The sequence below is a fragment of the Peromyscus maniculatus genome, chromosome 20, assembly GCF_049852395.1.
Source record: "Peromyscus maniculatus bairdii isolate BWxNUB_F1_BW_parent chromosome 20, HU_Pman_BW_mat_3.1, whole genome shotgun sequence".
Taxonomy (NCBI): Eukaryota; Metazoa; Chordata; class Mammalia; order Rodentia; family Cricetidae; genus Peromyscus; species Peromyscus maniculatus.
In genome coordinates this window covers 44,862,371-44,874,565 of record NC_134871.1, presented here as the reverse complement: position 1 = coordinate 44,874,565, position 12,195 = coordinate 44,862,371, and the positions used below count along the sequence as shown (strand labels likewise).

Below are 12,195 nucleotides of genomic sequence, written 5' to 3'. Positions count from 1 at the left end.
TTATAATTAGTTAAATTTATTGAAACTGCCAGCAGGACAAAAATCTGAGCCAAACTAGAGACTGCTGTGCGAAGGGGGAGCGGGAAAGATTCTTAAAAGCAAAACCCACAAGAAGACCTTAAGTATCTGCACAAGCAAGCCAGAGCCGTTCTGCTCTGCCAAGATTAGGCAGCCAAGGAGAACTCAAAATAGTCCTTGAATGTCTGCATAAGCAGGTTACAGAAGCCAACAAAATCATATCATAACAAGTAGATGGTCATGGCTGTACATTTCTGGGTGGAGTCACTGAGTCAGGGTTATTGGAAACTTATCTTCCCGGGCCTGGAGTCAGACAAATGGCTAGTGGGTATCAAGATGGATGCCTAGCAGAAAACAGTTTCTTTAGCCATCACACCATCAGCACCAGCTGGGCCCTTAATTCTCACTCTGATTGGATTAATGGTGGGCCCCTGCACCTTAAACTATTTGGCCAATTATGTAACAATTTGGTAAAATTAATGATCCTTAGGACCAACTCTACCTCTTTAGAGTGGGATGAGTCCACGATCTGACTCATTCACTGAGGCCAGTGAGGAATGTTAACAGGCCCCCAAACCTTAGCACAGGTGGCTCAGGATGGAAGTACCATTCAGGCCATAACACTCAGCACGTAGACAGCACCACTTGACAAAACAAAAACAAAGACCTAGTCCATCAAAGTTCATAGTTCTGGGAGTTTCTAAATGTACTAGCCTTGCCTTTTGGCTTCTGTAATTCCGCTTCTGGCTAACTGTTCTTGTTAACTCAAGTATCTCCACTCAGAACATGGTTTCTGTGCTGAAAACCTCAACCTGAGGAAGGCTCGGTGCTTAGCTGGGATCCTGAACACAGTGTAGGTGCCGGCTAGCTGATACTTTCTTCCTATTGGCTTAAAGCCATGTCCTAGTCTCTGGTGTGTACCCCACAAGTGGAGGCCTGATGCCCAATATAACCTAAGGAGATGCTATCAAAGGAGGGAGAGAAGGTGATAGGGAGAGGTAAGAGGATTCAAAAGAAGTAATGTGTGCAAATGTCCTGAGGCATGGGAAGAGTATCACCAGTCGTCTGGACCTGAGAGCAGGCAGGCTGGAATATGGTAAGCAAGGGAGAATGGAACAAGATGGGCAAGATTAGACAAAACAACAGTCCTAAAGCCATTTCAGAACTAGGATTTTATTCCAAGTGTACTGGGAGGCACTGCAACCCTCCAAGGGGAGGGATATGAATTTTTTAATTTTTGTCATATGTATATGGCTGTCTTGCCTGTTTGTATGTCTGTGTACCATGTGCATGCCCAGGCCTATGGAGAGCAGGAAAGGGAGACAGAGCCTCTGGAACTAGAGTTAAGACGGCTGCGAGCTGCCATGTGGGTGCTGAGAATCAAACCTGGTCCTCTCAAAGAGCAACTGGTAAACCAGCATCTCAAGTACGCTGTGTGTTTCAACACTGGGATAAACCTCCAGCTTCACCCCATCCCATTTTTGAGATAGGGATCTCACTATTGTTATCCCAGATCTAGAAAGCTCAAGTGACCCTTCTTCTTCATTTTAAGGTTAGTCTTGGGGCTACAGGAGAAAGGATCAGAAAAGAGAAGGGTTCTTCTTGTGTTTCTGTTGACTGGGAGCCCAACTCGGTCCCTAGCTTCCTAAGTAACAACATGGCACCAGCACTCCCCATTGGGGTGGGGTTGACCTGTATACTATGAAGTCTGGCCAAATCTTTGCCTCCACCCATCAGATCCTCCAAACAAAACTGTCCCTAGGCCCTGTTAATTGTCTCCTGCAAGATCACCCCTTGTTGAGAACACCTGCCCTAAATGGAGAATGAATGGATGATTCCCAGGTTTCCCTCAGGGTCCCTACTACAGGCACTGAACAACTAACCAAACGCTAACCTAGAATCCTAGTATCTGGGGTCAAAAAGGCAGGAGGATGTCTTGCTGCTGTAGAGCCTCCACCCTCACCCCAATGTACAGCAGTGAACGACTTTTCTGAATTACACATTATACTCTCATGAGCTTGGTCACTGGAGCATCCTAGACACTCCTGAGAAGCAGTGACCAGCTGGGACCCTGGTCTTGCAGGGTCCCTGGTGGAGAAAGCTGGTGGCTTCTTTGAGGGCATCCCTCCACACTGCAGGGCACCTGACAGAGCACAGAAAGCAGGTTGAAAACACATTTACTTTTATGAGAAAATAGACATCCAGCAGCAGCAGCAACAGCAGCAGCAGCAGCAACAGCATTTGCTCACAAAACCATGGCAGCAACTGGAAGGCAATGAGGAGATCAGTGTGGCTGTCCATGGAGCAGAGGGGTCACATACGAAGGAAGCCACCGAGTGCACAGCAAACAGACTGTCTAGTCCAATGTGCACAGCACTGACACAGCACCAAGGATGTTTCACATCAAAGCAGAGTTCACAACTGTGACACAGAGACACCAGGTCGGGGACAGCATCTGCTCCAACACAATAGGCTACAGCTGCTTCCCACTCACTGCAATTTAGCACAGGAGGGCAGGAGACGCCCTGCAGGGACTGTACAGGGCATTAGGACACACAGGTGTCTCTGCACTGCCAGATACAAGAAGGATGAGGTCCCACCAGATTGCTGATGTGGCCGAGGTGAGGCGTGGACAGGCCAGCTGGGTGCTACCAGTTCAGAGCCAAATGCCTGCAGACCCAGCTGCAATGCCTCCCCCGGGTGTTGGCTGGGAGTTGCCACAGGAAAGCATCAGTCTCAGGGGATCTTAGTCAGGAGAGGGTAATCTACTTGTCTTCCTTCAGAAGGAACCAGGAGAAAGCAAACACCCAACTCCACGGGTGCAAAGTTCTGGAAGGGGTAGGCTGACAGTGGGAGCCATCTCTTGGCCTAAGGGTAAATGTGGCACATAGGCTAGTCTCCTTGTCTGCACTATACCTGAGGTCCACACCAGAGGTGACCCCATTCCCCCAAATCTTCCCTTGAAGCCACAGAGCATCTGTCCTTTGGGTTAGGGTACACAGCCTTTCTTCCTAGGGCCCCGGTCCTGCCTTACTCTTCAGGGCATCTTGGCATCCGAACTCATTGGCACAGGAAATGATTGTGTCTTGATGTCAAACTGGGATGGATCCAAGATCAAGGAGGAACGGAGCCCAGGTGTGCCCTGGAGCTACAGACTTCCAGGAACTGAAGTTGCCAGCTAGAATCAAGTCTAAACCAGTGGTCTCCTCAACAGAAGAGTTCTGGGCCTAGTCCAGGGCTACTTCTGGCTCTCCCCAGAGGTGGCTTCTGACGTCTCACTTGGCTGGGAGAGGACCGAGGGAACGGACGCTAATGCAGCTCAAAGCTCTCGTCCACCTGCTTGTTGTCGGCCGCGACAGTGCTCTCTGCTCTAAGTGAGGCTGAGCAGCAGCCATGCTGGTCAGAGCGCTTCCTGCAGGAGACACCCACCAGAGGTAGAGCTGAGGCGCTGCCAGGGAGAGCTGCCTCGTACCTCTCAGAAATTTCTAGCTGCAGTTGAGTATGCTTTTGTAATTAGAACCCCAATACATCGCTGGAGTGCTCTTCAATGCCCCAGGACACATCTCAAGACATCTAGAAGGTTCTGAGCATTTAGTTTGTTCCCGGGTGGCTGTTCAGTGTGTCTCACTGAAGTAAAGAGCTGGTGCTGGGACTCTCTGGTAGGCTGACAGTGAGCCAGAACTAATGGTCGCTGGTCAATGATGCGATGCAGCCACCTTGACTTCAGGGTAGGGAGAAGTCCAAGTGCCCTGTAGTTACCACACGGTGTCCAGAAGGCCTCCCTGAGCTCATCCACCTACAGCTTTCCTGTTGCCAATGGCTTCTGTGATGACAGCCTCCCTGGTGCATGACCCAGTGGGCATCTCAGTGCCCTGTGGTGGAGGTAGACACTGATTCTCTTGACTTCTCTGAGTTTCTTGCTAGGAAGATCTGCACTAGCCGCCTGGAAAGAACAAAGAACAGTCTGGGTAAATGAGAAGAGGGCAGGAGATAGCTGACTGAAGGAAATGGGTGGGTTAAGTGCAAGCTGCTTCTGCCAGCTGCCCAAAGAAAGTGAAGGATGCAGAGGGACGTGGGGCTCCAGCTGAGGACCGATACCTAGGGGCACACGTGTGCACTTAGTCCAAGCAGCAGGTCTGACCCCCTCCCACTTGTGTTGGGGCTGCACCATGACCTCCTCCTGCTGCTTTGGTTGGGCGACTTCTCATAACCGTGAGTGGCATTTGGAAAACACAGAAAAGAAGTCTAACAAGGGGCCGGAGGATGGTTCAGCAGTTAAGAGCACTGGCTGCTCTTCAGAGGACCTGGATTTGGTTCCCAGCATCCACAAGGTGGCTGACTGCAACTCCAGTTCCAGAGGATCCAACACCCTCTTCTGGTCTCTGAGAACACTCCAGGCATGTGGTGCACAAACATGCAGGGAAATACCCATAAAAACACAGAAAATCACAGAACAATGTAAACATGCCAACACACAGGAAGAGCTTGTGTGCATTAAAACCACAGGCAAGAGCCAGTGCCACACATGGACTTTCTTCTTTCTTTCTTTGAGACAGGATTTCACTATGTAGCCCTGGCTGTTCACTGTCCTGGAACTCACTCTGTAGACCAGGCTGGCCTCAAACTCACAGAGATCCACCTGCCTCTGCCTCCTGAGTGCTGGGATTAAAGGCATTTGTTGCCATACCCTGCCACACCTCAAGTCACTGACTTCTGGCTGATTCTTTAGAGTCGAGCACTGTCATCCCCATTGCAAGGGAGGAAACTGAGGCACAAGGTTCAGCAATACATCTAACACTGCAACATCCAGGCAAGGAGGGGACTTCCACTTTAGGACTCATGTTCTTACCACCTGCTTCCTTCTCGAGATCAAGACAGTGGCTTTTAACATGGCTCTTTGGCTATGTTTGGCACACCTTTAATCCTAGCACTGCAGAGGCAGAGGCAGGTGGGTCTGTGAGCTGAGGCCAGCCCAGTCTACTCAAAACCAAACCAAACCAAAAAGCAAACAAACAACTTAATTCTTCTTTTCCAAGAACCCTGGGCTGAGGCACAGCTAAGTGGTAGAGCATTGGCCTAGTGCTCACGAGACCCTGGGTTCCATCCCCAGGGCCCCAAAAGCAGAACAATGACCGTGAACATACCTGTTCGCTGGAGGGCTGACTGGACTCTGCCGCCAGGCACTGCTGCAGGTGTCTTCCAGGGCCAGCCTGAGGCAGGCGAGTATTTGACTACATGGCATTCTGTGTCTGGGTTCTGTCCTATGCACCCTAAAATGTGGAAAAGACAGCAAAGAATTATTTGTAACCTAATCCAGAAACAGTCCACCTGGCCAGGTTAGGGAACAGCTCAGGCCGAGTCAGGTCAGCTCTGTTTCTCTAAGTCAATGGCTCCTTATGCATCCGCTCAAAGCGACACTTCTCACTAATGACAGGTGTCATCAGAGTTCTCCACAAATCAAATCAGACCATGCAGGCACCCCTTGGGTTGTGTTTGACTGATGTGGGCTGTTGTAGATTCTGTGTCCACACTGTCATCCTCTTAGAACATCAAACTGCAGAAGGCACATTGTCCAGTTCTTGCATCTGGGGACCCCAACATCCTTAGCTGGCTTTTCTGACCACCATCTAGCTTTGAAGGACTAAGCCTACAGAAGCTTTGAAGGACTAAGCCTGCAAGCTCTCTGTGCCTCAAACTCTCTCATTTTCCTCATTAAGAATATGGATCAGAAACCAGGTGTGGGGTGCATGACTCTGAATCCCAGAACTCTGAAGGCTGAAGCAGGAGGTTTATGGTGAGTTCAAGGCCAACTGGGCTATATAGTTAGTTCTCAGCCTGAGCTACATATCAAGACATTGTCACAAACAAAGTAAAAACAAACCACAAGGGAGCACTTTGGCATCTATTTTAGCCATGTCTGATGGATTATGCCTGTAACTCCAGAGGCTTAGGCAGGAGCACACTGTGAGTTTGAGGCCAGTTCAAGCTACACAGGGGGATCCAAGACAACCCGGGCTAGAGTTGAGACCCTGTCTCAATAAACAAACTGAAAGGTTGGCAAACAAACCACGGCAGCACCTCTTTCTGACAAGTCTGCTTAGCACATGGCCACACTACTCATGCTGTGCCATCTGTAAGGGCTGTGACAATATGTGGCACAGGTGAGTGGCTATGCAGCTGCAAAGACAAGAACCAATCTGTCCCTTTACATAAAATGTTGCTAATCCCGGACCCCGACTCACGAGGAATGGCCCCGGGTCACCCTGCCTGGTGGCCCTAGTGAACACACACTATCTCTGGTTTCCTCTCAGTACGGAGGAAATCATGACTGTACTTTGAAACCTTCCCACGCGTCCTTAAGGATGGGGTCAGAGGCCACACCTAGCCACCTGCTAACACCCCTGGTTTCCAATGTCCCAGCCGTGTGTGCAACTCCTCGAACCCAGGACAAGGTGCCTGAGTGTGTTTTGTTACATCTACACCAGCTGATGCCCAGTTTCCCACAATCTCACCTACTGGATTTCATATTAGATTGAGGCATGCTCTCCCTCGGGGATCAAGTCTGGTACAATCCCCCTGGGGTTGCCTGTATAAGGAGAGTGGTGTGGGAAGACTTCTGCGTGAAACGTTCTGCCCTTAGGGAGGGGCAGTGCAAGCCCTGGTCCAACTGCAGCCTCAGCTTGCACTTCCTGACAGTGCATCAGCAAACCTGGCTAGGCCAGTGCCCAGAACGTTCCAGAGACACTCGGTGCTCACTTCAGCTTTTAGAAAAAGGACGACTAACCTGGTATATTTGTTATTTTTCTCATTACTGTAGCGACTGTCTGAAAAAAAGCAACCTGAGGGCTTCCTTGGCTCCTGGTTTGAAGGGATACAGGCCATGATGGTGGGGAGTGTGTCACGGTTGGTCACACTGCCTGTAACTGGGAAGCAAATAGATGAACGCTCATGTTTTCCTTTCAAGTCTCTTAGTTTCTTAAGGCTCTGTGTGTCTACGGCTGCTGTGTGCAGGCGGGGGTCAGAGGAATTCTGGGGAGCTGGCTCTCTGTTGCCACTTTTACATGGGTTCCAGGATTGAACTCAATTGCCAGGCTTCTGAAGCAAGTGCCTTTACCTGCTGAGCTGTCTCTTCAGGTAAGTCTCCCCGGCAACCCCCTCACAGACACACCTGGCATGTCTCCTAGCTGATCCTCTACCCAGTCAGGTTGACACGAAGATTAACTACCACACCTGGTAAAACATTCCTACCAGGGAGTATAGCTACCTCGCGTCATTTATTTCTCATGGTCTCTTTATATATTGACAGACCCATCTCTAGTTCTGGCTGGGGACCCTTCTTTCAGGGCAGAGTCCTCAAAGACTAAAGCTATTACTAGGTGGTGTTTTTTTTTTTTTTTTTTTTTAAATAAAGTCCAAATCTCTGCCAACTTACCCTTCTGGTCAGCAGTCACTTTGCTGTCCTTAGAACACAGACCTCATAGAGCACCTGGACAGAGGGCAGGCGCAACCACATTGTCTTGTCCTGGTGACAGGCAGGAAGTGGAGCTGACCTGAATGGTGGGCTGCCACGGGGCAGGGCCACAGCTATTTCTGAAGGTACAGTGGGTGGAAGCTGCTGCTGACACCCTGGAGCTACAAGGCCTAGCCTAAACAATCTACCACTATGGCAGGGTGCAAGGGTCTACCGAGGCCACTTTGAGTCCAGGCTACTTGTCTACGATGGTGGCTGGGACAAGGGTCCACAGTGCAGTCCAGTTTCAGGCACTGGGGCTGAGCTCAGAGACTGTTGGTTCAGCAAGAGAGAAACTTCAAGATCACCAAAGTTAGCTGCAGAGATGAGCAAGCTCTGGTGCTGTCCAAGGGGACCTGGGTCCTCAGAGCTGCTCAGAGTGCGGCCTGCCATCCACCTCAGGGGTCCTTGCCCCTAGCAGACTTCATGAGGCCAGGCATCCAGAGCCAGAAGCCTTCAAAAGAACTGACCATCACACAGTGGATGATGCAGGCAGAGGCAGCAGAGGGAGGCATTGGCCCTCGCCAACAGGGTTGTCTCTTTAGCTGTAAGTTCTCGGTGACCCAAAGCTGTTCCAAAGATGGTCCTGAGTAGAATGAAGTAGTCTGGAAAATGGCTGGAGCTGCAGGAAGCCCCGGGGAGCACCGTGTTACCATCAAGGGAGGACTCACAGGGCAGAAGGCCTCTGTGGGTTCTTAGGTCTGATGGGTGGGTTTTCCTTTCGATGACAGGGAGAAGCAGCCACATCAGCCATCGGTAGCATACTGCACCGGAAACCTAGACCAACATCTGATGTTTGAAAAAGATCTACAGTTGTAGGCTGCCCTGCTCAGTGCTTCTTCCTCGGATGACGCTTCCGATGCCGGATGAGGCAGGAGCTGTAGGCGAAGGATTTTCCACACTCCTCACAGCCATAAGGCTTCTCTCCAGTGTGCGTTTTCTGGTGTTTCAGAAGATTGGAGCCACAGTTGAAGGCCTTTCCACACTCCCCACATTTAAAGGGTTTCTCACCGGTATGGATTCTCAGATGTTTGGTGACATCTGAGCTGTGCCTGAAGGTCTTCCCACACTGGTCACACTTAAAGGGCTTCTCGCCAGTGTGAACTCTCTGGTGGCGAATGTGATCTGTCTTGTGTTTAAAGATTCGTCCGCACTCACCGCACTCATAGGGCTTCTTCCTCTGAAAAGGAATAAACACGGGGACGCCCTCAAAGTCATCTTTAAACGAGGCATCGAAGGCATCAAAGATGTGCGCCTCGTCTTCGGGACTCAGCACAGTCTGTTTGCGGGGCTTCCGGGGCCTCCTCTTGGTTGGCTTTTTCCCCCTTGGCGCTTTCTCCCCTTTGGCAGTGGCCTTTTGAGCACCTGCTTCCTCTTTGGGGGCCTGGGTCTTCTTTTTCCTGCCTGCAGGCTTTTCCATTGCTGCTCCTAGGAAGTGGGAAACACCCTGGAAGCCAGGGAAGGCTGAGGGCCCCCAGCTAGTGGCCGCCTGGCTTCTCTGTGACTTCACTCTGTCGGGCACAGCTCAGCACATCCTGCTTATGAAGCTGCATTTTGGCACCGAGCAGATAGAGCCACGGTCCTTTTCTTTCTGGAGGCAAAAGCATCGACAACAGGTCAAAGGCAGCTCTCGGGGCCGCAGTCCCTCCACTGTCCTTTGATGAGTATCTCAGACTAACGTGGACTCCCCAGAACTCCAGCCCACTTCACTGGTCCAGAGCACGCTCATCTCTTTGAGTGACGCTCTAACTAACTCAGCCACTGACCAGGAGACACTCCTTGGCCTGAGAACAAGGTTTCCACTCATCCCACAGAACTCCCTATCACGGCCACTTCCCATCTCCCCAAGTGGAAACTTCCCTGCCCATCCTTATCCTCTCCACCTGCCCACATCGGGACTGTGCATGTACCCTGCAGCAAGAGGTAATTGCATTACATACTGCCTGGAAACCTCAGGGCTGTCCTCATAATCCACAGCAACCAGCACAGCCCATCACACCCCCAAAGGCTGTCCCTTGTGCCAATGAGCCTTTCTCTATGTGACCTCTCTTTATCTCTAAACCTGCACCATCCCCTCCACCCCTGGAGGCCTAAAGGGGTGGGCTATGTTGGCACTCCCACCTAGAGCTCCCACACCTGTCCAAAACCATAACTGTCACTTTGGGAGTACACCGTATTTTGTTCTAAGCATTACACTGATGCCTGCATACCTAACTCAGCAGATAAAGTTCTTATCTGGATTCGGGGTCTGAACGTCACCATCCGAAAGCGTTCGTCTTTTGTGGGACAGCTCAGGAGGAGACGTCTGAGAGTCCCTATCTGACAGCATCCAAGCTCAGTTCCAATTCAAACACCATCACTCCGGCGAGAGGCGTAACAAGCAGGCCTCAGGTGTCCTGTGCTTGTTCACCAAGGCTCATCCTCACTGAAAACTGAAAACAGTCATCAACACCACTGTAGACCACAGCGACCATCTCATTTGCACCCCCTCCCCTCTCAGGCCCGTGCACAAAGTGGGCGCGAGTGAAGCAGGCAACTTAGTTCAATTCAGCGGGCCTAACGTTAGCTCAGGTCCACCAAAGTGCTGCTGGACCCGGCGGGGCTCGGAGCTCAAGGCACCCCGCGGCAAGGCAAGGGGCTTTGATAGGAAGCCCGCCCCACCTTCCCCGCCTCCGGGACCTCCGCAACACCGCCGAGCGGCTGGCGCCCCACGGAGAAAAGACCCAGAAGCTGACTTTCGCTAGGCCGGAGACACCGAGCGCGCGTGCAGAAGGTACCTGGTGGGTGCCGGGCGCAGATGCCGGCTGAACTTGGCCGTGGGCAGGCGGGCGGGCAGACAACGGTTACGATCCCCCGACTTGAGCCGCCACTCCCGCCTCTCCCGCGCCTGAAGGCGCCCGCCCCTCTGGAGCCGCTCTACCTTGCCCGGCCTCTCGGTGGTGCTGCCGCGCGCCCCAGAGCCCCGCCCACCGTCCTGAGCAGTCTCCGGTCCCTCTCTAGGAGCCGTGCGGGGCTCTCGGTGGTTCCACCGCGTGCTCCGGAGCCCCGCCCTCTCATTCGCGCCCTTCTGGCGCCGCTCTAGGAGCCGTCGGCGGGCCTCTCTGTGGTGGTGCTGCTGCGCTCGGCTCCGTAGACCCGCCCACTTCTCCCGGGCCCTGCGGGGCCGCTCTAGGAGGCGCGGCCCGACCTCTCTGTGGTGATGCTGCAGCGGCGGCCTGGCGCATAGCTGGCGGGGACGCCAAGGAGGTGGTGTCTGCGGCTGTGCAGACTTCTGGACAGCTGGCGGCGCTTTTCTCCCGGCGTTCACGGCGCAGAGCCGCCTCCTCTTCTCAGGGTTCCAAGCAGTCTGCGGTCCTCGGGTCGTTCCTTAGTCTTCGGGCTTGTCACTTGTTTTGCCCATCGCTCCGATCCCCAGTGTGCACGGCAGGTGGCCGCCCTGGACCCGACTGATGATGCCCCAGTCAGAGCCTGGCTCAGACCTCCTCCGCTCTGTTCTTGATCCCTGGCTCCTGGCCTTTATCTTAGAACTAGCAATCTCCCGCTTCAACCTTTCTCGAGCCCTAGGATTATAGGTGTGCCCCACCGCGCTTTGAGATCGTTGCAATTCAATCAGTTAGGGAGAAATAATGGAGAACTGCTTTGTGTTTGGCTGAGTCTCCCTGGGGACGCCATGTTGCGTGACTAGTATACAATGTTAGGGCCTCCGACGCTGGAGAAGCCGGCGTCTCAGACCTCGAGCAAACCACGGATCTGTCGTCTCCCCCTTTTAGACTCAGCTGTCAACATGTTAGACAAATGTAATTGTCCAGTGTGCAACTTGCGGAGCTTGCCTATTATCACTCGGGAATGCAGTTGCTACGTCCTAAGCTGCATGTTTCCTTTTGTAAGGATCAGCCAGGCTGCTTTACAGAGAGCCATTTCTCATTCATTCCTACCAGCCGCATGGGGTTTCGCGCCTCGCCAGCATTTGGTGTAGGGAGATAGGCATCTCCTTGTTTGCATTTCCGAGAGGGCTAGCGGTCTGTGTGCCTCTTGCCATCTGCCTATAGCCCCCAGTGACAAGTCTCTCGTGTATCTTCTAATGAGGTGGGTTGAGCTGGATGTGGGTGGACTGTAGATAGGTCCTTGTTCATCTGGTTCTCAGGCAGGCTCCCCGACTCCCTCTACCCCCACTGGTTTACTTGTGGAACAGTTTCTTTTGGAGTGGCTGCCCTCTGGAGAATTATACTCTTCTCTTTTTGGTGGGACTCAGCCGCTAGTACCCTGGCGGGGGCTTGCTCACATGGTTCAAGCTTTTCTCTAAGAAGACATGGGGTGTCTGCTGCTGAGAAGCCCTGGTGTCTGGCCACTGCCTTTGAGCCATCTGCATACATGTCCCCTTTGTCTGGTGGGCTGGAGTAGTTAGTGTGCACAGTCTAGGGTCAGCCCGAGGAGGGACTATCCTCAGTGATGTAGAATTGAGATGGGTCTGTCTGTGTTCTGGAGAAGTTCTGATAGTGACCATTCACATGGGAACCTGGATACAGAGGATTGGGGTAACACTGGACCTCCCCAGTGGTAATGGATTGTCCCTGTGTCACTGGCTTCTACAAACCACAGGGTCCTTGGAAGGGTAATGGTGATGAGTTTCCTTCCTTAGAATTATCTGCCTTGAGGACAACTCCCCC

At 52.3% G+C, this 12,195-nt stretch overlaps 1 protein-coding gene across 3 annotated transcripts; it reads right to left on the bottom strand.

The window, feature by feature from the left end:
* Zfp41 (ZFP41 zinc finger protein) lies at positions 1 to 10,491 on the bottom strand. Of its 3 annotated transcripts, XM_042265515.2 has the most exons (6): positions 10,306 to 10,477; positions 9,739 to 9,960; positions 7,451 to 9,119; positions 6,803 to 6,941; positions 5,163 to 5,288; positions 1 to 3,961 (listed from the first exon to the last, which is right to left on the bottom strand). In XM_042265515.2, exon 3 carries the CDS (start codon positions 8,946 to 8,948, stop codon positions 8,358 to 8,360), a length of 591 nt encoding a protein of 196 aa, XP_042121449.1. In that variant the 5' UTR covers positions 8,949 to 9,119; positions 9,739 to 9,960; positions 10,306 to 10,477; the 3' UTR covers positions 1 to 3,961; positions 5,163 to 5,288; positions 6,803 to 6,941; positions 7,451 to 8,357. The 3 variants fall into 3 exon arrangements, with proteins under 3 accessions (XP_042121449.1, XP_006989344.1, XP_042121448.1); XM_006989282.4 differs by lacking the exon at positions 6,803 to 6,941 and having other exon boundaries at positions 10,306 to 10,491; XM_042265514.2 differs by lacking the exon at positions 6,803 to 6,941 and having other exon boundaries at positions 9,739 to 9,953; positions 10,306 to 10,461.
* Between the last annotated feature and the right edge of the window lie 1,704 nt (positions 10,492 to 12,195).